Raw genomic sequence first — 27,727 nt, 5'->3', positions numbered from 1 at the left:
GCTTGGTCCCTCAAACGAATGTTGGAAACATGCAGGCTGGGATTGCAGACACCAGTGTATACACACCTACAGGACTCTAAAAAGAAACAGAGGGCAGTGCAGTCACGAATCCAGCCAACAAGATTCCTCCCAGTTAGCCAGAAATTGATACACACAACCAACAAGGCCGTTTGGCAGTACATCAGACAATCCCAGGCACAGGGGTACCCTCAATGCAGAAATTTATTGACCTTGCAGACATGGCTCACAGCAAATATTGACATGGCACCAATGGATGCTGAAGAACAACATCCTAGCATTCACAACCAAAAAAAGGGAATGCCAAAAATAGAAATGATGCCTCACCTTATGTTGCACTCAGGAAATTCAAAAATGGAGAAGCTTCAATAACACAACTGAGTAAGACTTCTTTCTCAACCGAGCCAATGGAAACCCTGCTTGGAGATCACCACACCGCTTGCATGGAAGGTGGACTCTGAAAATTCTAGCTGAAAGGCTTGCATGGAAGGTGGACCAGCTTTCTTCGATGCAGAAGTAGATCTGCTGCATCTGCAAGAACAGAACAACTTTGGATCAATAAAAGTAACTACTGAAAAGAAGCAGAACAAGGTAGATAATTGCATAGGGCATGTCTCAGGGAAAAAGTACTTGGTATCCCTGCTGAGAAATAACTCAGAGGATAATGTAATCCAGTCCTATCACTTTGATGTTAACCAGACTGGCTACAACATCCTGCATCCAAAAACAACTAACATGGAAACTTATCTCTGCTGCCTAAAGGTTTTGGTAACAACTACCGCAGACCTATCTCAAAAAGGGTTAAAGACCTTACAGCCTGGGAGAGGCAGATAAAAAAAGAAGAAGAGGGAAGACCCAAAAAATCCTAGATATTAAGTTTGATCTGGAGTAGAACATGGATCTGCAACAGGAATCATTGGTCCCTATTGCTTCATCAAGGCTTTTTTTCGCAGAGCTGAAGAACACCAGGTTCTCATCCACCTCCATATGCGACTTGATTTTTCATAGGGCAATCTCCAGAAAAATCTGTCCTGTAAGCCCTCCTAGGACATTAATTACTACCAGGGACCCTCAATGAAATTACTCCTGGCAAAAACCACACAAAACACATTGGACCAACTACAGCTTTAATAAAGACCTTTCAATTCCAACCTTTCCATGGCACTAAGGGTCACAGAAGGACTAACCTTTTGTTTATGCAAAGTACACTGATCTCTCATTGGCAACCAGTTTCAGAAATCCATGTCTTATTTCCACAGATTCCCCAAAGGTGGTAACCATGCTGATTAGAACCAGAGGCTCCAGAACCATGAGGCCTAGCTCTAAACCCCAAGAACAGGGGAAAGGTAATCCAGAAATTTAGATGTGCACCACTGTTCTCCTTTCTTTAGGAGTGAAAAGCAGAGTAACAGAAAAGGTAATTGCATATCCCAGTGCCTATGCACCAGGAAGCCCCAAGCTACTTCAAACATAAATGAAAAGAAATAGGAACAGATTGTATTACTCCTTCCATGGAGGAAACCAAAGAACATAAACAGAAAGTGGCACCAAATTGCATTGGCTCCAGTTTACCACAGCAGGCTTACGAGAGCGCCTTTGTTGACAGATCCCGGCGGCTATATTCTTCTCCCCATTGCCTCTGTTTACACTCTACTACTGTAGCTCATCCACATAGTTTGCCACTGCTTTACTTATTCCTGCCCTACTATATGCAAGCATGCATATCTTCCTCACTATTTAGTTTTCCATTTATTTTATAAATTTAGAGATCGCAGCGCATAACACTGGAAGGCAGTGGTACAGTAACTCCACCAAAGCTGTATTTCCCACCCTTTAGTTTCTGTTTAAGATATTGTGGCACCCTACTTAGCCCATCTTTTATGAATTCTGAATAATCGTAGCTTTTAAGCCTGGTATTTATATTTTGTGTTATTTGCCCTGTGTATATAGCATCATTTTGTATTTATCTCTTTGTAGCTTTCTGCTTCTCAAAACTGTATGTATTTTCATAATTAGCCTAGCTATTTGGCACTGGCTTCTTTGTGGCAAAACACTGAAGAATATGCATCGGGTCGCCTACTAATTGGGGAAGGGCTCACCCAGTATTTGCGGGTGGACATGAATCGGGCTGCCTACAGACTGTATCAACTGACCACCGAAGACTTTGCTGCCTGGCGGCGTGAAGTCCCCATTTATTTCTGGAGACTGAGTCACATTATGAATAATGAGTAGAAAGCAGATCAGTGGATGAGAGTGATGGTTAGAAACTGCATTTTTCACTGAAATTGATAGAGAAGACACTTCCTTTGTAGCCGCATGTTTAAAAAAGCAGCCCTCCATAAGATTGCTGTTAGCTGGCAGTGAACTATAGGTCTGCAAATCTTATTTATAGTATGACAAAGCATGTACCGGGATCTTAATGGCCTGATTAATGCAATTGTTTACGATTGTTTATTTATTTATTTGACATTTCTTTACTGGGAAAGTCTGACTGGGCCAGAAAGCGCTCATTATCAGTGGAGACCCGTGGAGAAAAGCTCCACAATCAATCTTTCAAAAATCAATTATAGACATTTTAAATCACAAAGTACCATCCCTTCACTCATAACGCTTAAAGTCTGAGAGACTATATTCACTGAGTAGGACTTTGCATTCTTACTGTCTTTGTCAGCCTTTTTAATTAATTAAGCATAATGCTCAAGGTCTGAGAGATGCAGTTAGTGAGTGGGACTTTGTATTCTTACTGTCTTTGTGCCTGTATTTGTCAGCCTGTTAAATTAATTAAGCAGTTTTATCAAGCCCTACCCTGCTCATAGTTTACTGCATCATTAAGGAGGCCATTGTCATCTACAGCTCTCTTTCTGCAGGCTAACTCCTTTTTGTCCCCTACAGGCTGATACTTCCTTTGTCTCATTGTTTCAGGTTGGAGGAATGTATTTCTCTGTGGATTTCTTACATCCACTCACATGCATGGTGTTTTGGACATCTGTGTGATGTAATAGGCTCCCTATGGAAATGCATCGCCTGCAGCAGGTGGTCACAAGTAGTGCCACCTGCAGCAGCCTGGCATTACTCTCAGACCATGCGAGTGCAGCCAGTGTGGCACAATCTGTAGAATCTTATTATAATAGGTGATTATTTACTACATTAATAACTGGAATGGTAGGAGAATAATGAAAACTACGTCACTGATACACAGGCCCGCATGATGTCCTTACATTCACTCTTGCAGTATTGTAAATGATTTGGGATTCCCTGCCATGGAATTGCAATGTTCGGCCAGTCTTCCAAAGACTTCTGAATTTAAAAGGTATGCAGAATGTCACCATATGCTCTCTGCGTAACGTAGGGCATAAAGCAGACATTCAGGCTTACTAAAAACAGAACTTCTTTGCCACCAGTCAGAACACATCTTTTATACCATCAATCTGTTTACCTGCATCCGTCTTCTGCCAGTTGAATGCTTTTTCGTTCTCCACTGACTAAGGGTTCTACTCCCAACTGTTTCTAGTGCCCAGAAAAGAGGGTACTTGGAGACCTATTCTAGACCTCTCTCATCTAAACACTTTTCTAAAGGTACCTTCCTTTCGGATGTTGCCCCTTCAGATTCTGTTTCCTCTCTTGTTCCCTCACGCCTATATGATGTCTCTGGATCACAATGGATTCTTATCTCCATATTCCAATCCATCCTGTTTTCATGACAGTTTTGCATTTCTCTGTTGCTTCCTGGTATTTTCAGTTCTCTGCTTTGTCCTTTTGGCCTTTGTACTGCCCAAAGGGTGTTCACCAAATGGCTTGTTCCTGTGATTGCCTTTTACAGACTTCAAGGGATCCAAATATTTCCTTACTTGGATGTACTGTTGATTCAGGCATCTTCTCCAGAGACTATTTTGCAGTATTCCTTCTTCAGAGCCTGGGGTTTGCTGTAAATTTCAGAAACTTTTATCTGACTACTTCTCAGGATCATGTTTTCCTGGGTTGCAAGATTCAGACAGTGCCAATGCTTGCATCCCTGCCCCTGCAAAGGCCTTAACTCTCATTTCTTTCTTTCATAATGTTCTTCGTGTTTCACTGTTGCAGTCATTACATTTGGGTAATCTGCTGGCAGGTTGCCCTCAGTCGGCCTGAATAACAAAGTCTTGGGTCCTGCGTCGGTTGCTGTCTCCTCTTCCATGACGTCAGGTCATCAGGGGTATAAAACATGCAGCCAACACCATTTCATTCTGTCTTTCTTGGCGCGGTGCCCGAAGCAGAAGCAGTTTGCAAGTGCCGGTCGGCCGACTCCTGAAATTTCTGTATTCGAGTTTCAGAACCGAAGTCTTCAAACTAAAGCTAAGTACCCCGTTGGGGAAACTTTTTCTTGCTCCTTACCGATGTCAGTAAAAGTTAATAATTGCATTCCTTGTGGGAAGCAAATACCTCATAAGGATTTTCATTTGTACTGTATTCCTTGCCTAGCCCCAGATCACAACATGCCTTGCTGTCGGTTTTGTGCTAGATTTAACCAACGCACTATTAAGCGTCTGTATATTTTTGCTTCTAAATATTTTGGTTCAAGATTTAATTATCCTGAAATGTCGTCGGTTAGCAATCCGACTACCGGAGTTCACAAAAAACGCAAAGAAAAAGGCAGAGACAGACTGTCGAGGTCCAAAACCGACGGTGAAGCTTCTTCTAAGCCAGTTGCCGGTTCGCCAGTACTCAGTGAGGCGCTTTCACAGTCCCTGATACCTGCTACTTTTGAGTCGCAAGCCTCTACCAAGACCCATTCGGAGTCCGGTATGCCGCGAGATTCTCAGAGGATTGAATCCGCGGATGTCTGTCCTTTAGATGGGCCCGGAGCCGCTGAGCAGGCACCGGCTTCTGTGGGTGTTTTCAGGCCTCAACATTTTTATATTAAACCAATGCCAACAAGAAAAACAAGGTCAAAAACAACTTCTATGTCTAAAAAAACGATGCATGAGCCACGTGCTCAGGCCCCTATGCCTAAAAAACAGATGATCAAAATGGCTGAGGATTGAATTACCTTGATCAGGGGTTCCCAACCACCCCCTGCTAAGAGATCTAGGCAAGGCACTGATTATGAATCTTCAGATCAGGTTTCCATTGGAATTTTCTGTTCCACCCTATGAGGATTCTGATGCAGAGGAATCCATCCCATCTGCATCTCCTCCTGAGGATTACTCTTTTGGAGAGACTTTGCATACTTTAAGGGAATATTTTCACTGGGAGAGTCGGGACTTCTCTGAATCAAAAAAGAAGCTTAGGGATTTCCTTCTTCTTCCTCAGCATAGGCCTTTGGCAATACCTCCTGTATTAGACATTGTTGATGATGTGTTCTTGGAATCAAGCATGGCTCCTGATTCCCTGCCTCCGGCTCCTAGTAAGCCAGACAGATATTACAGGGTTCCTGACTCCCACAAATTTCTTTTCAACAATCCTGCTGCTGATCCTGCAACTATTTCTCAGTGTCCCAAGGGTGTAAAGGCCTCTACAGCCAAGAATCCCACCCCTTCTGATAGAGATTCCAGGGCACTAGATAGATGGGGTAAGAAGGTTTATGTGTCTGCAACCTTGGCAGTCAGGGCTTTAAACTGCCAGTTTCATATGCTTAAATACCAACAGCATGTTATGGACTTACTGAAACATAAAATGATGTTGATTTCTGATTGTGTGGAAAATAGAGTTACATGAATTATTGCATTCAGCAGAACAAGTTGGAAAGCATACTTTGCAATGTGGTTTTGATTCCTTGGAGGCCTCTTGTAGGGCCGCCGTTAATGGATCTGTGATTAGAAGGCATGCCTGGCTCAAGGAGAAAAATCTGCCTGATCATGTTAAAGCTAAATTGTTGGATGCCCCTTTGCAGCATGATACTCTGTTTGGTAATAAGGCAGAAGAGGTTTTAAAGAAAATGGAAGACCAAGCTAAATCTATGCAAACTGTAAAAGATTTCTTGCAGGTGCAGCCACCCAGGTTCAGTAGACACTGGCCTACTAAAAATTGGTCCTTTCCTGTGTCCAACAGAGCCACTCAGGGCAAATCCTGGTGCTCAAAAGTATCCAGATACCAGTCACAGGGTTCTTACAGGTCAAAGCAATCCTTATCTGGATGACTGTCTCATTCAAGAAGAGGACAAGGACACTCTTCTTCAGCATCTGGCATTTGTAAAAAGGCTTCTAGCATGCCAAGGATACACCATAAACAAAAAGAAATCACAATTGGTACCCTCTCAAATAATTAGATTCCTGGGTGCAAGCTTGAATACAACTGCCCAGATGGCTTACCTCACGCCAGACAAACAAAGGCAACTGACAATATACTTCAAACAAATGGCAACAAAAATCCAGTTATCTGCGAGACAAATTCTGCAGGCTTTGGGGTTCATGGCATCCTGCATTCTACTAATTCCATATGCGAGACTGCATATGAGGAAACTTCAATGGTATCTAAAAAGTTTATGGAGTCAGCATTGTCACAGTCTGGAAACTGATTCCTCTCATTCCCTGCCTACAACAGGAGTTTCTTTGGTGGGCAGAGACATGTCACCAAAACAAGAGACTGTCATTCACTCTAGCCCCTGCCACCCAAACCCTAACTACAGATGCATCAGGCTATGCTTGGGGGGCCCACCTGACAGGGAGACCCATTCAGGGCAAATGGAGCCCAAACCAAATGCATCTGCATATCAACCAGAAAGAGATGCTAGCTGTTAAGAATGCTCTGACAGCCTTCAAGGACTTACTTCATCCAGGACAACTACTGATAAAGACAGACAACACCACATTTATGTGGTACATAAACAAGCAGGGAGGTACACATTCCTACCCCCTTTGCAGACTAGCCATGGAATTGTGGAACACAGCCTTGACTTACCAAATACATCTTCAAGCACAATTCCTGCCAGGAAAACAAAATACTCTGGCAGATGACCTAAGTAGAAATCTTATGGACCCGCATGAATGGAAACTGTATCCACAAATCTTCAGCAGGTTAACACAAAAATGGGAGAGCCCAGACATAGATCTATTTGCCTCTCCCCAAAATTATTAGTTGGACAAATTCTGCACAAGAACTCCTCACAAAAAAGCATGGAAAGTAGATGCCCTATCCTTCAGCTGGAAAAACCTGTCAGCCTATGCTTTTCTCCCTCTGCCTCTACTCTCCAAGGTCTTACTAAAAGTCAGACAGAAAAAACAAAAATGTTCCTAGTGGCTCCGGACTGGCCATGCCAGCACTGGTACCCACTTCTAAGGAATTTGTCTCAGCTTCCTCCATGGTACTTGCCTCAAATACCTCATCTACTGTCTCAGCAGAACTATCAAATTCTGCACACTCAGCTCCAAACTCTGAATCTTGCAGCATGGCTGATCAACTAATTATTCAAACAACACCTCTCAGTAAATCTGTGATGGATGTCATTTTGGAAGCCAGAAGGCCTAGTACTAGAAAATCTTATGCTGATAAATGGAAGAGACTCTGTGCTTAGAACCAAGCACGAGGAACAGGCACAGCAAAGCCCAGTATTCCTCAGATTTTACAATATTTGACTGAGATGCTTGACAAGGGCCTATCTTTTTCTTCAATAAAAATCCATGCCTCTGCCATTTCGGCTCATTACAACACAGAGCCTCCCCTTTTTTCTCATCCTCTGCTTAAACAGTATCTTAGAGGGGCCAAAAATTTAAGGCCTCCCAGAAGATCACCAACTCCTGCATGGGACCTCAATTATGTACTGGAAAAACTCACCCTGCCTACTTTTGAACCAGCAGCTACTGCGGGTATAAAATTTCTGTCTTGGAAAACAGCTTTTCTCTTGGCAGTCACTTCAGCAAGAAGGGTTTCAGAACTACAGGCCCTCATGGCAGTGGAGCCTTTTATTATATTTTACCCAGACAGGGTGTTCCTTAGGACCAATCCTTCTCTTATGCCTAAGGTGGTATCCAGTGTGGCTCTTAACCAGACCATTCACCTGCCAACATTTTACCCAAATCTGCAGAACAAGGGGGAGCGGATTCTGCATTCATTGGATGTACACAGACAACTAAGATTCTACTTAAACATGACCAAATCTCTAAGAATGTCTGAGCAACTGCTGGTAGCATTTGCTGCAGGGTCAGAGGGGACGGCTATATCAAAGCAGACTATTTCTAAGTGGATAAGCAACTGCATTCATTTCTGCTACTTGCACCATGGTAAACCTGTGCCCAAGGGGATCAGATCACATTCCTCTACTTCAGCAGCTTTTCTCAGAGGGGTTCCAACCAAAGACATTCTAGAAGCTGCTACTTGGAGCTCTGTTCATACCTTCACAAAACATTATCATTTGCCTCTTTTCCAAATCCAGGGCAGGCTTTGCCACTGCAGTGCTACAGGGCCTTATAGCTGCACCTAATGCTGTTTAGTTCCATCCTCCCATCCATAGCTTTGAGATTCTACCCAAATGTAATGACTGCAACAGTGAAGCATGAAGAACATAATACAGTTATGTACACTTACCATAAATGTAGATGTTCGAGTGTATTCACTGTTGCAGTCTGGGTTACCCATCCGCCGTCCCCCTTTCTATACCTTTTCTTTCCTTCACTATATACAAAAGCCTTTGTGGTGTATTTGCTTTTATATGAAGGTAAAGTTTATGTTGCTAAAAGTGCATTTTATACATATATATATATATATATATATATATATTTACTGTTTATTTTTATATATATATATATATATATATATATATATATATATATATATATATATATATATATATATATATATTTTTTTTTTTTTTTTTTTTTTGCTCCCCATTTGGGGGGCACCTGACATCTGGGGCAAGGAAAACTGAATAAAATTGCATCGGCTGCATGTTTTATACCCCTGACGACCTGACGTCATGGAAGAGGAGACAGCAACCGACGCAGGACCCAAGACTTTGTTATTCCGGCCGACTGAGGGCAACCTGCCAGCAGATTACCCAAATGTAATGACTGCAACAGTGAATACACTCGAACATCTACATTTATGGTACGTGTACACAACTGTACTCTCTTCTTCCTCTGGCTTCCATTACCACCAGTGAGTTTGAGAGTTATGGGTTTCATGCTATCCACCATTCTGATACTCCCTGTGGCAAAACTTCATATGAGAAAGTTTCATTGATTTCTGAAGTCAGTGTGGCTTCAACACGCTCATACTCTAGAATTTGTAGTTCCTCTTCTTCCTTGCCACAGACAGGGACTTCTCACCCTCTCAGGAATTGTTCATGGACCCTTCAGACATGGTATGGGGTGACTTTTGGCTTCCTAAAGCTACAGGGCTGTGGTCGCCTCATCAGCAGAAGGAGCACACCAATGTCAGAGATGAGAGCCCTTCAGCTGGCTATTCAGGCCTTTCAATCTCTCGTTTCTCCAGGGCCCCTCTCAGACAGTACCACAGTGATGTGGTATATCAACAAGCAGGGTGGAACAAGATCTTATCTTCTTTGCTGGTTGGCATTTCTGGTATGGGATCTTGCTTTCAAGTGACTCTTCAGGCAGTTTATATCCCTTCAGGTCAGAACATTGTGGCAGACACTCTGAGCAGGTCCTTAACTCAGTCCCACAAATGGATGCTTCACAGTGATGTGTTTCCGGACACTATCCACCAAGTGGATCTTTTTGCCTCTCCACTGAACATACAACTTCCTCTGATTTGTGCCAGAGTCCCAGGTCCTCTGTTATGGAAGGTGGATGCCCCGTCATTCTCTTGGAAGGGGATGTTTCTTTATGCATTCCCTCCACTTCCTCTCATTCCAAAAGTCCTGTTTAAAATCCTGCAGGATGCTCCAAAAATCTTGTTGGTGACTCCCTTTTGGCCATGACAGCACTGGTTCTCTTCTTGTTGTGCATCTATCCAGGGGCAGTCATCACAAGTTACTTCACAGGATGGATCTAATCGCACAAGACAAGGGATCACTTATCCATCCCCTGTCCATGCTCCACCTGGCACTGTGGGTGATAGGATTTTGATTCCTCATAGACACCTTTTTTCTGTGGACGTGCTGCGTGTCATGCAGGAGGCCAGGAAACCCATGACTAGGAAATCCTACTTATCCAAATGGAAGAGGTTTTCTTTTTGGTGTCTTTCTCATAACCTGGACCCAGTTACTGTGGATGCTGCTTTGTTTCTGTCTTATTTGTGTGAGTTGCTCAATGCTGGTTTGGCCTATTCTTCTATTAAGGCCCACCTGTCATCTGTCTCTGCTTGTCTGCCTTTTTCTCTTCCTTTAGCTGCTATATTTGAGTGAGACAATTTCTTAAAGGTGTCATTAATATTACACTGCCTGGGAAGCCTGTTCCTTCTCCCTGGAATCTTAATTTTGTTTTGGAGAAGCTGACTTAGGCTCCTTTTAAGCCTGCTGCTTCAGCTTCCTTGCAACATTGTTCCTGGAAGACTGTTCTGTCGTTGGCGCTTATTTCTGCCAGACAGGTGTCTGAGTTGCAGGTCCTTGTGGTTTGTCCTCCTTTTTTGATTTTTCATGAGGACAGAGTGTCCTCCTTTCTTTTATGCCAAAGGTGGTTGATGAGCTATCACTTGATCAGTCTAATAATATGCCTACTTTTTTCCCCTCTCCCCAAACTGACAGTGAGAAGGCGATGCATACTTTGGACATGTGTGGGCAACATAGAATTTATGTGGATATGACCAAGGCTGTTAGAAAATCTGATCAGTTATTTGTTTCTTTTCATCCTAGATCTTTGGGCTTGCTGTATCCAAGCAGACTGTTTCGTCCTGGATTTCTGTGGCTATTTCCTTTTGTTACACTTTTCATGGCAAGAGCCTTCCTTTTTCAATTAAGGCTCATTCAACTAGAGCTGTGGCTTCTTTTGGTGCTTTTTTTCAAAGACTTAGCCACTAATTCTATTCTTGAAGCAGCTACCTGGACTTCTGTGCATACCTTTACCAAGCTCTACAAGTTGGATGGTATCTCTAGAGCTAGGGCTGGTTTTGCTAGTTCAGTTCTTCATGTTTTTTTTAGGGGACTCTTTTGCCCTTTCCTCCTCCTAAGTTTCCTCGAGCTTTGGCACTCTCCCATATCATTAAGAATACTGCAGCAGTGAATGTAAGGACATAGTAGAGTTGTGTAAAATCTTACCATAATGGTAGATATCCTTGCCTTCACTGCTGCAGTATTCACCCCTCCCCCACCCCCCTAGTTCTTTACTTTTCCGTATGTACACATTATCTCTTGGGTTCTTTGGACTCTTGTTCCTCCTGGGACAATCACTTCTGTTTTTGCTAAGCCTGAACGTCACCTTTATGCCCTGTATTACACAGGGAGCATATGGTGACGTTCAGCATACCTTTTAGTTTCAGAAGTCTTTGGAAGACAGTCTGAATGTCGGGCTTCCACGGCAGGGAATCCCATTTCGTTAAGAATACTGCAGCAGTGAAGGCAAGGTCAAGTGATTAATTCCAGAACTCAGATGGTGAGATCAGATGTTCTGTCTGATTGTACCCTCTGCAGAATGCTGTCATTACTGTCCCAGTCTTAATATTACTGAATGTTGGGGCACATTACAGAAACAGTTTGAAGTGATAAGTTCTCATGCTCATTGGTGCCGAGCTTTTGCTATTTTGGAAGGAAGAAAAAGGTTTAAGCATCAGTACTATTTTATTTGATATAATCAAGCGCTGCTATTCTGGGTAAGATATGCCTATTATTTTAATGTGTATAGGTAACAGAGGTAATACACCTGTGACTCCAAGGGTGGCAGGAGTAACAAGAAGCAGAACACAAAGGATTAGCCCAGATAAAATCACTTTAGCTACCAAATCTAGCAGACTCTATCTCTCTGATACACTCTTTGTGGGAGGAATAAGGACACCTTGTTTATATTTCAGGTAGTTTATTTAGTTAACTAGGTAGATGGATGTAAAATAAACTACTAGAAACTTCAACAAGGTGTCTTTATTCCCTCACAGAGAGTGAGTGAGAGAAAGAGGGTCTCATAGATCAGCCATATAAGTAGGAATTTCATTGTAAAGCTGTGGTATGTTGTATTTTCCCTGCTAACAATATTGTACATTATGATGTGTTTTCCTGTTTCAGCTGCCACAAAGTCCTGTGCTGTCATGTCAACACACATAGTCGCTTGTCTGCTGCTGTACAGACACAGACAGGTAAGAAGCTAATTTTGTGATTCTTATCACCTTTTTGTGGCGTGTCTCGGATACCTTATGAAAGTAGTTTGAAAGCCCAGTTTTTGTGCATTTAATTTCGCTGCAAAGTGTTTTCCTAATGGATCCTACTGTGTGGTTCCAGCCTAGAACTACAATTGTTTTCATGAAGTATTAAAAAAATACTCTGGTATTGTCGGACAACAGTATTGGCAAAGCTGTTTATGCAGCCTCCACAGTATGTCCAGCAACACTTTATAACCTGAGCTTTATTTTCTCAACAGACGACTCTTAAAACTCTGCTTCACTTTCTTTAGTCAGGAGCTACTTATTGCAAATGTTACTTTCTCAACAGTTTGTCCTTGTGTTTATTTGCACCAGAGTGAATCAGAACAGATTGTGTTTACCCTAAGAATAAGAACATTAATTAAAATAAGCAATTGCTTGCTCTGATATTGAAGGTCCTTCTCGAGGGTGTATGACTGGAATATTACCCACCGTTACATCCAGCTTGGTTGTTTTTTTTTTTTCTTTTTGCTGCCTGGCTTAACGATATGTCTGCATGTCCTGCCAGCATATAATGTGATGTTCCATGCCACCTCGCATACCCCATCTAACCCTATTCCTGCCAGTTTCTGCCTTTCACTCACTTTGGATCTTGATTTTGAGGTTCATGTTTAGCATTCAGTGCCCTAAATACTTTAAGTCTTAAAAGAGTTTCTATTTGTTTACTAGCTGATCTGCTCTGATGGGTGATCTTTTATATGAATATGGTTATAGTTTATATCTAAAAAATATTGTTAGAAGATATGATCTCAGTACATTGTGTGCATTGCATACTTTCAGCCATGGCATTATATACAGTTGGCTGTTATCTTTTGTTGTTATTCCCTGAGCTATACCTGAAATATGTTCAAATGGATTAGTGTGTTTATCCAGTCAACAGATTTAAATAAATATATACTATGCCTAATCTTAAACTTTAGACACAAAAGACCAAATCTCATCCTTTTTGCCTTTGATAGCCAAAAGGATGTAATTTCAGGCTCTCAGGTTTTTGGCAGTGCAAAATAACTTCGTAGGGCAAGCCAAAGTAGTACCACATGGTCAGGGTGACATCTGGCTCTGTGTCAGGTCATAACGACTGCTTAGATCCATTGATACCGTTTAACTTTGCAGCATAATTTTCGGAGGCAACTGAAGTCATTAGGATGCCTGTTCTCATCAGGCAATTTTTTACTGAGTGGATGAGGCTGCGAGTTAAATGGAGAAGTATTTTGTGGTTCCACAACCTACGTTTTGCATCCAAATGATTTGGGTGTCATTATTCTCTGGTTAGGGTACATGTTTTAGGCATTTCTGCCCAACATGACATTGAAAAAGACAGGAATATGAGTCAGAACTAGCAAGTGAATCAGTTTCTCATGCGGGTTCTTTGTTATGTTTTACAGAGCCCACCTTCTGCTTGGTTTACTGGAAAACCATCTTTGGTCTTTCATAAGGATTACCAGTCCATTTTGTCACTGTTTTTCATTGAGGATGCAGAAAGCCAATAGAGAAAAGGGGCCATCACATCATGGATTTGCACTTCCAATTTAGGCTGTCCACAAAGTAAGGGTATGAGTTGCAGAAGACAAAATATTTTGTCATCTTTGTTCTAGGGAGTGGACTCTTGGCATTTGCTAAGCAGACACATTTTAGTAGATCACTGCTTACTGTCACCAAAGTCTACTCTGTCAAGGATGGAATGTGCCTGATTTCTGTGCTTTCTTTTAAAAACTGCTTGCCATGACCATGGAGTTACCAGTTCACACCTTTGCCAGATGTTGAATACAAATACAAATATAATTGGATTGTGACTAGGAGTCTGACTTCCTTTGCTGCTTCATTGCTTTGACCTTTTGACCCTTTACCTAATGGCTATTCTTTGACTCCCAGGAGGTTTTATTACAGATTAGGATCTCCTCAATCATTTACTCTACTGAGGAGGACTGCAGATATAATTTGTAACATTTATGTGTTCTCAGTATCCTGTGATTTCTGGAGCCTTCTATGCATGATAATCACCATCAGTCAGTGCCTGGATGGTCCTTACTTCCCAAGTTTAGAGACAGAAAAATAACTAAATGGAAGACAACAGAATGAAATATCTTTGTAATACATTCACAAAGGAGGATTCCCTTAAAAACTAAACAGTTATACTGAATACACAGCTGTTCCTTCAGAGTGGTTCTCAAGCTTGCCCAAGTTATTTGCAGTGTACCATAATTTTGTAGTGCATTTCAGACCATTGAGGCACATTGTTTTGGATGAAAGCCCAGCTTCAACTTCCTTGCTAGGCTTTCCTCAAACATGAGTGTCTTGACTGCCTGAAATTTACTATTAGGCAAAAGCAATAGAAAGTGACAAATGCAGAGGGGGGAGACTTTGCTGGTGTCTAGAAAAATGGGTGGATACAAGAAGAAAGTGAGACCCAGAGGTGCCAAGGTGCAAGTTGTTTTGGAAAAAAAGAGGATGGATGCAGAGGGAGTGGTAATCTTCATAAGAGGGGATATGAAATGCCAGCTTAAATAGAAGAAAGATATTGATTGCAGAGCGGAAGATGAGAATCAGCACCATCCCAAGGAGAGCACTAGGAAATTACAAGGGTTAGAACTTAGGGTAGGTGTATTTATTGTTAATATGGGGTGTGGCGCCAAAGTGAAGTATGAGAGACTAAAACAAATTTCAAGGAGGTGAGTAAAATTGGGGTCTGACTTTTGGGAGATCTGAATGTGTGTAGGGCAGACTCAGAGATCCTGTAGTTGTAGACAAAAGAGGGCGTGGGGTTTCACTTCTCTGACCGTAGGTTTACCCATCTGCCATTGAACTGTACAACACAGGATAACATTCTGGATGTTGGGAATCAAAACGGCAGTCAGACTTGTACAATTAAAGCAATTGTTTTCTAGTGATGATGATATGACTGTGTGGTTTGCAGTGGGGGAAGGGTAAAACACCAAGGGTAAAGACATTGCTGTGGGGCTTCGGGTGGGTGGCTTAGGATAATTTCAAGGGGAGAGGATCAAGAGAGAGATAAGGGACTGAAGTGTAACCTCCCTCCAGGCAGAATTAGATAGTTTTGTGATATTTTTTATTCTAAGTATTCGTTAAAAACAGCTTTACTCCATTTTTTTCTAAAATATCTTTTGATGCCTTATAAAATGATTGACTTACAGTACATGCATGCTGTTTTTACTCTTTATTGTTACTCTGATCACTTTGATTGACCTGTGACAGTGGTGAGGACAAGGTCTGGGAATAAGTCAGCATGAAGAACGTAAGGCTCTGAAGAAGGATTTGAAGAATAGTTAAAAAGGGAGGGGGAAGGAAAAACCTGATGTAACTACGTAGTAATGGAAGGACATCAGTTAGAAGAGAGGACATACAAGTATAAGAAGGGAGAAGTGACAAGGGGAACAGTACCAGCACTTGGAAACAAGTAGAGAGACAAAGATAATAAGGGCAGCAAAAGCACAGGTTGAAGGGGAGTTGGCATATAAGGACAGGAAATGGAGTGTAGGTCTCTTACAACTATTACAAAAAGAAAGAAGGAATGAACAGTCTTAGGCTGAATAAGGATGAGAAGGGAACACTGATGACAGGAATGTATAACTTTTTCTATGATCTTTTAAAGGAAAGGGAGTTTAGGATGCTTTAAGAACAAGCTAGCTCAGGACAGAGGAAGAAGATGGAGAGAACTGTCTGCTGTTAAGAGGGGCTAATGCAGTGGGATCAGATTAGCTGTCTTCTTTTGTCCTCAAGAGCCTGGTCAGTGTGCCGGCTGATCCCCTGGTGAAGATCTTCAGTAGGTTACCAGCCAGTTTGCTGGCAGATTGCCCTGATGGTTATTTTCAGTAGATGACTGGCCAATCTGCTGGCAGATTGCCCTGATAGCTATCTTCAGTAGATGACTGGCCAGTGGTGAAGTGTATGAAGAGTGCAAGATGGCAAATGTGTATAAAGGGAGAGGCAGGAAGAACATAGAGGACTATAGGCAGGTTCAGCTAACAGTGCTGGAACAGAAAGAAAGTCATGAAGAAAATTGTACTTGTATAGTCCTTTGCATTCCTAGAAGACATTTTCAAGACAGTATGGGTTGTTGGCCAAAAGGAGCTCTCAGTCAGACTTGATCCAGTGTTATGTTTCGATTACTACAGAACTTGACAGTGGAAGTGTAGTGGGTGTGGTCTTCTTGCATAACAGAAAAGCCTCTGACTTAGTTCCACTCTTGTAGGTGGAACTGCAGTGGTTGGCAGCAAGTCTGAGGCAATAGCAAGTTAGAGCATATGAGACAGTGGGTTGTCTCATGCCGTGATGGAGGATAGGAGACAGTGGGTTGTGTTATGTCATGCTAGGAGACCGTGGGTTGTATTCTAGCATGTTAGAGGATGGGACACACAGTGGGTTGTGTTGTGCCATGTTCAAGGATAGGAGACAGTGGGCTGTGGTATAACATGTTCTAGGATAGCAGACTGTGGGTTGTGTTATAATATGCTCGAAGATAGGAGACATTGAGTTGTGTTGTAGCATGTTAGAGGACAGGAGACAGTGGGTTGTGTTATAGGAGTGAAGTGATACAGAGGTTAGTCCTTTATCCAGTACTTATTATACTGTTCATCATAAATAACCAAAAAAACATGAACTGTAGAACAACCAAAGCATAAAAAACAAAAACATCAGACGCCCACAAGTTTCGGGTACAATGCTTATTGGAAATGCATCTAGTGGATAAATGGCTACGTTACCTATATTAACTCTGAAAATGTTACAATAAATAGCATAATCCTCTCTAAAAATCATGATAAAGTTCCATATTATACATAAATCACTAAAATATAATACTAAAGTATAATCAACGCACTTATTTGTAGCCATTTATCCACTAAATGGCAGTGTTAACTTGATTATTTAAAAGTTGAAGAGAGAATTTTTTAAATCTGAAGTTCACAGTTTACAGGTGGGACGAAAGCAGTCATTTTTTCCAGTAAACGTAGATGTTCATTGTGTTACCCCGCTGCAGTCATCACACTTGGGTTATCCTGCCGTCAGGCGGTCCCGCAGTCGTCTCGAATTCCAAAGTCTTGGTCCGGTGTCGGTTGCTGACGCTTCTTCCCTGATGTCAGTGCGGCAGAGGCATATAAGAGGCATCCAATGCCATTTTCTTCAGTCTTTCTTGCCGCGTGGTGCCCGAAGCAGAAGCAGTTCGCAAGTGCCGGTCGGCTGACACCTGAGATTTTCAATTTGAATTTCAGTCCAAAGTCTTCAATAAAGCTATTGCATTTCTTGTGGGAAGCAAATACCTCATAAGGACTTCCATTCCTATTGTATTCCTTGCCTAGGCCCAGACCACAACGTCACAGGTTGTCAGTTTTGCGCTAGATTTAATTAAACATACTATCAAATGCCGTTTTGACTTTACTTTGGTAGGAAATTTAATTATATCATGCCGTCGTAGCAGCCGACAACCACCATACATAAAAAACGCAAGGATAAGGACAGGCAGCCTAGGAACAAGCCAGACTCCGAGGCCTCAGCTGGGCCTGTCGCCGGTTCTCCGGTTTTCATTGAGGCGCCTATGCAGCCCCTGACGACCGCAGAGCAGGAACCCCAGTCTGCTGCAGATTCCCAAGCGGAGCCTACTAGGCCGATGCAGCCATCTACCGACACTGGAGCAGAAGTAGACACCGGTGCAGTGGAAACACCTTCGGTTACATATGTGTCTTCAGACCGACTACACTCACCATTAAATCTTATGCTAAGCTTAAAACTCCTTTAAAACCTAAGAAAACTGTACATCGGTCTACAGTGCAAGGCCCCATGCCTAAGAAATAGATGCTTAAGATGGCTGAAGATTTGATTACCCTTATCAGGGGTTCCCAGCCCCCTCCTGATAAAAGACCAAGACAATAGGAGGATTATGCATCCTATGACCAGGTTTCTCTCTCCTCAGATTCTTCTGAGGAACAGGATTACACTTTTCCACCTTATGAAGACTCTGATGCTGAAGACTCTATTCCCTCAGCATCTCCCCCTGAAGACTACTCCTTTGGGGAAACTTTACATACCATGAGGAAACATTTCCACTGGGAAGGCCAGGATTACTCTGATTCTAAGAAAAGGCTCCGAGAGTTCCTTTTACTACCCCAGCACAGACCTCTTGCTATCCCTCCTGTTTTAGATATTGTGGATGATGTTTACTTGGAGTCTAGTTTAAATCCAGACTCTCTACCTCCTGCTCCAGCCAAACCAGACAGATACTACAAAGTACCTGACTCACACAAATTCCTTTATAAAAGCCCTGTAGCTGACCCAGAAACAATTTCCCAGGGTCCTAAGGGAGCAAAAGCTTCTATGGCTAAAAATCCTGTGCCCTCTGAAAGGGATTCCAGAGCCCTAGATAGATGGGGAAAGAAAATATACAATTGAAAATACAGTACCAAAAATAAAACACAGCACCACGGATCTATAAAGGCTGTCTTCTTGCTTCAAAAACTCCACCAAAAATTCCAGGAACCATCGAAAAACAAGATTAGCAAAATATGAACTTTATTCCATAACAAAAATAAAACAGGATTGAGCGCTTTATCCGTGCGGAGACCTCTTCAGAATCAAAAAAAGCAGCCAATGGCATTCTTTTATATCATAGCCAATAACAATGATTAATGTGCTTTGCATAATTGATTGATAATTAATTAATTAATTATCCACCATTCCTTTAAAGTGCTATAACAACCTGTATTGAATGTTACATAGGTATATTCCTAGAATAAAATGTACAATACATAAATATAAATATATATAAAAATATGGATATATATATGATACAATACATGAACTAGAACTAATCTAATATATATATATATATATATATATATATATATACATATATATATATATATATATATATATATATGAACATATATTCTGATGAAAAATGTATATAATAGGATATAAAAAATGTGTATAAATATATAAAGTCTAAATATGTTTCTAGGGTCCTGGGATAACAATTTTAATGCTGGTAATATAGAAATATTGTCATTAAGACCCTTTCTAAGATATTTTCAAATTGAAATTCCTTCTGTAACTATAAGTCCAATATTTTGGTGGTATGTTAAAGTCAAATATGGGATTGTTTTAGTGTCATTTAGTTTGTTTCCAACATTTGTAATGCCCACAGTTTCCCTCAGATGGTAATCAAACCCAAGTAAAGGTGGGTAGTTAGTTTCTCTTCTTTCTATTACAAATTTTTAATGGTCTGTGTTTGAAACATATTTTCTAAAATGTCTATTTCCTTTAAAAAAACTTCTTGTTCTGTTGTCATCCTAGACACACGAATCATTTGCCCTTTGACAATGTTCTTTTTCAAATGAATAGGATGGTCACTCTCATAGTGTAAATAAGCATTGGAAAAGTTCTTTTTCCTATAAATGGTAGATTTATATCTTTTAGCTGCTTCATCCTTATAAATAGTTACATCAAGGTAATGTGTTGTATCTTTATAAATTTCATTGGTAAACCTAAGAAATGAGGTGCTGTTATTAATATATTCAATAAACTCACTAATGGTAATTTCTGGTCCTGTCCACAAAATAAATATGTAATATATTGATAAAAGTCAGATGCAAAGTCCAATTCAGTTAATATCTTTTCAAACCATTCCAACCCTATAGAATGGGGTATAACAGTTGTCAAACTTCCAATCTTTTCAGGAAGTCCCAAGAATCTACCAATAAATGGCAATATTTAGAGTGGTACCCTTTAATTTGGTGTCTATATATATGGCTATACCAAAATAGCTGGAATTACTGGATTACTTACATTCTTCTTGGTATTGTAGTAATAGTTATTAAATATCATGCTGTAATGGTGGGTTATACATATTTTAAATTCCTTGTCCAACAGATAATTCTGTATCTTTAAAAATAACCGTAAAATTTAACTTCCTACTAAATAACTTAACATCTATTAGTAAACAGGTGAAAGTCTCATTAATCTCCATGTCAGTATAATTAAAAATATTAAAACTATTCTCAAACACCATCAAACTACTTCTCAATTCTGTTTGTGCATTCCCCTGTTGTAGGCCTGCATCTTCTAAAGGGATGTATTCTTCTCTATTGTAGTTATTCTCCTGATAATCATTGATATTATCATCAAATATTCTGTCATTGTCTATTCTACCTGTTCAGTTCTAGAAAAGTATAACCTGTGTATGGTCTATGGTAGGGTCCCTTCAAACAGTGGGTTCTCCTATGGTTATTATTCATGCAAATCCCTTCTAAGCTTAGATGTTTTCATCTTGTATATTTCTATAGTATATATATTCAAAGTAGGTCTTCTTTTCAGATATCATTTTGTTCTCATTATGTTTCATAAGTGCTTTTATAACAGACAATCCACATTCATTAAAAATGTTACTAATATTCTTAAACAATTCATTCTCAACCTCATAATTAATGTTACTAGGAAATTTCTGGATCCTCAGTCCGAGACACTTATTAAAATACCAGTTTTCCACTACAAGGTTCCTATATCTGGTTAATAAAAGTTTAAAAGTCTTACACTTTTCTTTATATGTTACAGAAGGTGTCTTCAGACCGACTACACTCACCATTAAATCAAAGACCAAGACAAGAGGAGGATTATGCATCCTATGACCAGGTTTCTCTCTCCTCAGATTCTTCTGAGGAACAGGACAGCATCTCCCCTGAAGACTACTCCTTTGGGGAAACTTTACATACCATGAGGGAACATTTCCACTGGGAAGGCCAGGATTACTCAGATTCTAAGAAAAGGCTCAGAGAGTTCCTTTTACTACCCCAGCACAGACCTCTTACTATCCCTCCTGTTTTAGATATTGTGGATGATGTTTACTTGGAGTCTAGTTTAAATCCAGACTCTCTACCTCCTGCTCCAGCCAAACCAGACCGATACTGCAAAGTACCTGACTCACACAAATTCCTTTATAAAAGCCCTGTAGCTGACCCAGAAACAATTTCCCAGGGTCCTAAGAGAGCAAAAGCGTCTATGGCTAAAAATCCTGTGCCCTCTGAAAGGGATTCCAGAGCCCTAGATAGATGGGGAAAGAAAATATACACCTCAGCAACTCTGGTTATGAGAGCATTAAATTGCCAGTTTTACATGTTGAAGTATCAACAATTTCTAATGTCTCAGTTAAAACAAAAAATGAGCACACATTCAGAACAGTCTGAATTCAAGGAAATGCAGGATCTGTTGCATGCAGCTGAACAGGTGGGCAAACATACTTTACAATGCGGATTTGATTCATTGGAAGCTTCCTGTAGAGCAGCTGTTACTGGCTCTGTCATACGTAGACATGCTTGGTTAAAAGAACAAACCCTCCCTGACCATGTTAAAGCAAAATTATTGGATGCACCTTTACAGCAGGATGTATTATTTGGTGTCAAAGCAGAAGAGGTTTTAAAGAAAATGGAGGATAAGGCAAAGTCTATGCAGACGGTCAAGGAATTTTTGCAGGTACAACCCCCTCGTTTCAGCAGAAATTGGCCAACAAAAAACTGGTCCTGTTCAGCTTCAGACAGATCACAGAGGGGCAAATACAGACGCCCAAGGGGCAGAGGTCAGTCACAGGGCCCTTACAAGCCTCGCCAATGGGGTTCTGCTACCCAGAAAGGAGGAGAAGACAGGCCCCAAGCTAGCAGAAGACAAACACAATGACTCTATCCTCAAACTACCAAGCAAATCTCTCCTGGCAACTCCCTTGGGAGGAAAACTAGCATTTTTTGCAGACAACTGGCACATCATCACAAAAGACAAATGGGTTCTAAACATTGTCTCTCAAGGATACAGATTCCACTTTCATACCTTACCAAGGATCAAAGGAATGCCAAACCTGCCACCAAATCAATGGACAGAGGCACAAAAACAAATTACAGCTCTCATGAACATGAGAGCCATTCAACAGGTACCTACACAGGAGCAAGGACAAGGATTTTACTCAAGGCTCTTCCTAGTCCCAAGAAAGGTCAAAGCATGGAGACTCATTCTGGATCTTTCAATTTTGAACACCTATCTGCAAGTACCAAAATTCAAGATGCTAACACTACAGCAGCTTCTTCCCATGCTGGGCAAGAATGCTTGGCTAGTCACTTTGAACCTCAAGGAGGCATACCTGCATGTCCCTGTCAGACAAAATTGCAGAAGATGCCTCCGCTTCATTGCAGGTTCAATGCATTGTCAATTCTCTGCACTGCCCTTTGGTTTATCTACTGCGCCCCGGGTCTTCACAAAATGCCTGGCACCAGTAATTGCATACTGCAGACAAAGAGGAATTCAAATATACCCATACCTGGACGACTGCCGTATTCAAGCAGAAAGCAAGGACATTCTTTTAAAGCATCTGGCATTTGTCAAACACCTTCTAAGTTGCCTAGGGTACCCAGTAAACGAACAGAAATCAAAACTAGTGCCCTCACAAAACATTATATTCCTGGGTGCCAGCTTGAATACAATGGCCCAGATGGCTTATCTCATGCCAGACAAGCAACAACAGCTGATTCAATATTTCAAATTAATGGCAACAAAGACCCAACTCCCTGCAAGAAAAATTCTGCAGGCATTGGGATTCATGGCATCTTGCATACTACTAATACCATTTGCAAAACTGCATATGAGGAAATTACAATGGTACCTGAAAAGTGTATGGACTCAGCACAGCCACAGCTTGGAAGCAATGATTCCACTCATTCCCTGCCTTCAAGAGGAGTTTCTATGGTGGGCACAGGCATGTCACCTCAACAAGGGTCAGCCTTTCACCTTACCCACAGCCAGGCAAACTATGACAACAGATGCATCAGACTATGCCTGTGGAGCACACATGGCAGGGCAGTGCATTCAGGGCAAATGGACTACAGATCAGAGGCATCTGCATATCAATCAAAAAGAAATGCTAGCAGTACAGAATGCCCTAACAGCTTTCAAGGACCTTCTACAACCAGGACAACTAATAATAAAGACGGACAATATCACAGTAATGTGGTACATAAACAAGCAAGGGGGCACACATTCCTACTCTCTGTGCAGGCAAGCAATGACCTTGTGGAACATTGCACTGTCTTACCAGGTTCAATTACAAGCACAGTTCCTGCCAGGGAAGAAAAACACATTGGCAGACGACCTAAGCAGAAACATCATGGATCCACATGAATGGAAACTAGATCCACAAGTATTTGCAATGATAGCTCAAAAATGGGGATGCCCAGACATAGATCTGTTTGCAAGCCGCCACAACTACCAACTTCAAAAATTTTGCACAAGGACCTTCCATCCACTAGCTTGGAAAGTGGACGCCCTCTCATTCGGTTGGAAAACATTAACAGTGTATGCCTTCCCTCCACTGCCTCTTCTAGCAAAGGTACTGCTGAAAGTCAGATTAGAGAGGCCACAAATGATACTCATTGCACCAGACTAGCCACACCAGCATTGGTATCCAGTTTTAAGGAACATGGCCCAAGGCCCACCATGGATTTTGCCACAAATTCCTCACCTGCTCACCCAGCGAGGCAATCAGATCCTACACAGCCAGCTCAAGACTTTAAACCTGGCTGCATGGCAAATTACCTAAACAACCAGCCAACACCTTTATCCAAAGCTGTTATGGATGTCATTCTGGAGGCCAGGAGACCCAGCACCAGGAAAACCTATTCAGACAAATGGAAAAGATTTTGCGCCTGGAACCAGGCTAAAGGCCTAAATCCCCTTGATCCAAGCATCCCTTAGATTCTACAATATTTAACAGAGATGTTACACAAAGGACTTTCCTTTTCATCTATTAAGATCCACGCCTCCGCAATTTCAGCTCATTATAGCACGGATCCTCCTTTATTCTCACATCCACTCCTAAGAACTTAAGACCGCCAAGGAGAGCTCCAACACCTACTTGGGATCTCAACTTTGTTCTGGAAAAGTTTACACTGCCGCCCTTTGAACCAGCATTTTCAGCTGATTTAAAATTTCTTTCATGGAAAACTGCCTTACTACTAGCAATAACCTCAGCTAGAAGAGTCTCAGAGCTACAGGCACTAATGGCAGTGGAACCTTTCCTCATTTTTCATCAAGACAGAGTCTCTCTACGAACTAATCCTTCCTTTATGCCAAAGGTGGTATCCAGTGTGGCCCTAAACCAAAACATTCACTTGCCCACATTCTCCCAAATCCCCAGAACAGAGGAGAAAGACTCCTGCACTCTTTGGACATTCACAGGCAATTACGTTACTACTTTGATAAAACTAAGGCTTTCAGAAAAACTGACCAGCTCTTTGTAGCCTATGCTACAGGATTACAAGGAAAAGCTATCTCAAAACAGACCATTTCTAAATGGATAGGGCATTACATACATTTCTGCTACACACATCATGGGAAACCGGTACCTGCTAACATTAGGTCCCACTCCACCAGGGCTACAGCTACATCAGCAGCCTTTCTCAGGGGAGTGCCAACCAAGGATATTCTGGAAGCTGCAACTTGGAGTTCAGTGCACACCTTCACCAAACACCATCACTTACCTCTATACTCCAAGACTAGAGCTGGTTTTGCCACTGCAGTTTTGCAGGGCCTACTAGCCTCTTCTAACCCTGTTTGACTCCACCATCCATCCTTAGCTTTGGGATTCAACTCAAGTGTGATGACTGCAGCAGGGTAATGCGATGAACATAGTACAGTTTTGTACCTACCATAAATGTAGATGTTCGAGTGTTCACCCTGCTGCAGTCCAGGTTACCCTCCCTCCATCCCCTCTGAACTAGCTGTACTTATCTCTACCACTCTATCCTATACTACTTCTGTGGTGTATTTGCTTGTGCCTAAGGGTTTTGTTTTATTTTTATATAGCTGTATATGTATATATATATATATATATATATATATATATATATATATATTATATATATATATTTTTTTTTTTTTTTGCCTACCTATTGGGGGCACCTGACATCTGGGGCAAGAAAAACTGAAGAAAATGGCATCGGATGCCTCTTATATACCCCTGGCGCACTGACGTCGGGGAAGAAGCGACAGCAACTGACGCCAGACCAAGACTTTGGAATTCAGGCCGGCTGCGGGACCGCCTGACGGCAGGATAACCCAAGTGTGATGACTGCAGTAGTGTGAACACTTGAACATCTACATTTATGGTAGGTACAAAACTGTACTTTCTGAAACTTGTGGGCATCTTCGTTTTCTGTTTTTTATACTCTTCATCATGTTTGTGTCAAATGTATATGAGGGAATGGAGGACAGGATAAAGCCTCTGTGATTGAAACACAAATGGAATGCTCTTCCATGATCAGTGCAGGATTCCCCCATTATATCTGTATTCAAAACTGGAAAACGTGCTAGTGAAAATATGTACTTTTATTGTAAGTACAGTAGGTGTGAATCTTATTGTCATTGGAAAGTACTAAATGTAAAAGGTGCTAGAGTGAAGTATATGGAAGGGAGTATTTTTAGGTTCTTAAATCTAGTGTTCTAACTGAAGAATAAAAATATCAATAAATTTTTTTTTTCAGGGAGTTGATCTTTCTAAGCTGGTTGAAGATTTCTTCTCCATGAAGGAAGAGGTTCTAGCTCGAGACTTTGACCTCGGCTTTTCAGGCAATTGTGATGACGTTGTCATGCACGCTTTACATTTGCTGGGGAATTGTGTGACTGTTAAGAACACAAGCCGTAATAACGAATTCTTCATCATTCCAAAAACAACTATCCCTGCAATGTTTGAACTGAATTTTTACAGCAATGGCATTCTGCATGTCTTCATTGCAGAGGCGATTATTGGTATGTATTAAACTGTGTATTGTTCAAAAGCTTACCTTAACAAAAGTGGTCCTAAAATGCTTGAAGAATGATTTGACATTTTAAGGGCTCACTTATTCATTTTGCACTGTTAATTGTTCTGAACTCCCAGAAGAAAAGCTGGTAATAGATTAGTTAGATATTTTCTGCTGTAAGTGGTTTTGAAGCTTTAAAACACTGACTTTTCAGCCCTATAAATGTGGTGTAAAACTAGGTGTTTCTTCATTTTAATAACTACAGAATTCTTTTGTGTTCACAAAAGAATCCCAGTAAACTGTTTCCTTTAGCAGTTTTTCATAAGTTGCTACTTTCCTTGTAAATAATTTCAGTAACTCTCTTTTACCTTTGTTCCTTACTATTGCAGGACCCATTCACTCAAGATTCCACTAAAGCTTTCTAATCAAGTTGATTTCTTTTTCTTGTTTTTTTTTTTTTTTTTGTCCTGCAACCTCACTGCTTGAATGTGATCATTTCTTCAGCATGCTGAGAACTAAATAATTCCTGTAATCATTTGCTGATGCCTTTTATAAGTAAGCATGGCCTTTGTACTATTTGCAGCTCACCCTGTCCTCATCTATTAAGTTTTGTGTAAAGATGGTTGTTAAAATAAAGGTTTGTTCTACTTTTATTTTAAACTCCACTGAGGTAGGCTGAAGCATGTGACATTTAAGGACCCACCAGAACATGGAAGAAAGACCAGCAACCTGTCCTAGAGATAGCTAGTAAATAAAGCAGTGCCTGAATCCTTAAAATCATCTGTGTTTTGTCTTCTAGTCTGCCTTCCCTTTAAGCAGTAGAATGTGGATCCCAAGCCAAATGGCTTTCCTGCACTGACCTTCCATCTTGTCCTCTGGATACACAAGGTGACCAGCCTGTCATTTTCTTCATATACTCACTTCCAAGTTGCATCCTGTCAGTGAGCCTGCACTGAGTGTAGTAATCCTTAATTCATGTTTGGCAGGTTAATTGGTTTTATGGCCATCTTTCAGTCAGCAGAAGTATTCAGGTTGCCCAAGCCAGCCAACTGGACACCAGACAGCTGGTAGCTTATTGACTCAGGGTTGCTAGGCTTTATAGTGAGCACACACTGGCCAGTAGAGGCGCATAGACTTCTCCACCAATTACTTGAGACTCTGGCATAGGGCGGACTCCTCCACCCACTTAGTATTGTGAAATACCCATGTTCGTTTTTGGCGATACTAGTTAACATGACCAAATGTCCTCGATCCATTTCTTTGCACTTTTTGAGTGGCTATAGCCCTGACATTGAATCACATGGAGAAATGCTGTTAAAAGAAGAGCTGAAAGCCCACAATGTTAGAATTGTTTCCTTTTCTCAAAGAAAGATTTTGAGGTCAACAGTGGAGCCAGAGCAGAAAATACCAGGAAAAATTAAGGATTTCATGTGAATCTACTCAAGGAGTGCAACAAGCCTAACTGGATTTTGTCAAGACATACCAAGAGCCTAACTGTGGGTTGTGTTTGGCATAGCAGTATATGTTGACCAGTATCAAATGTGTAAATTGCAAGGATCATTTCATTTCAGTGAGGAACTTTAAAAGTGGAACTTTAAGCAACCAGAAGTATATTGTATTTTAAGGTAAAACAGATAAGAACTTCAGTGTTCGACTTTTAAACTAATGGGTTAGTAGAGAGCTTTATCTCTCAAGTCAGAAAATTA

The 27,727-nt window shown here is 41.1% G+C and overlaps 1 protein-coding gene across 3 annotated transcripts in view; it reads left to right on the top strand.

Moving 5' to 3' along the window:
• Positions 1 to 27,727, top strand: part of GPAM (glycerol-3-phosphate acyltransferase, mitochondrial) — a 921,522-nt gene that overhangs the window by 684,128 nt on the left and 209,667 nt on the right. For all 3 annotated transcript variants that reach the window (XM_044055836.1, XM_044055838.1, XM_044055837.1), the window contains exons 15-16: positions 12,104 to 12,174; positions 25,764 to 26,028. In XM_044055836.1, the coding sequence (XP_043911771.1) occupies positions 12,104 to 12,174; positions 25,764 to 26,028 (336 nt within the window). The remainder of the gene's footprint in view (positions 1 to 12,103; positions 12,175 to 25,763; positions 26,029 to 27,727) is intronic.

Source organism: Protopterus annectens, chromosome 14.part0, assembly GCF_019279795.1.
Source record: "Protopterus annectens isolate FY-2018-M chromosome 14.part0, PAN1.0, whole genome shotgun sequence".
Taxonomy (NCBI): domain Eukaryota; kingdom Metazoa; phylum Chordata; order Ceratodontiformes; family Protopteridae; genus Protopterus; species Protopterus annectens.
This window is presented reverse-complemented; position numbering and strand designations above follow the sequence as displayed.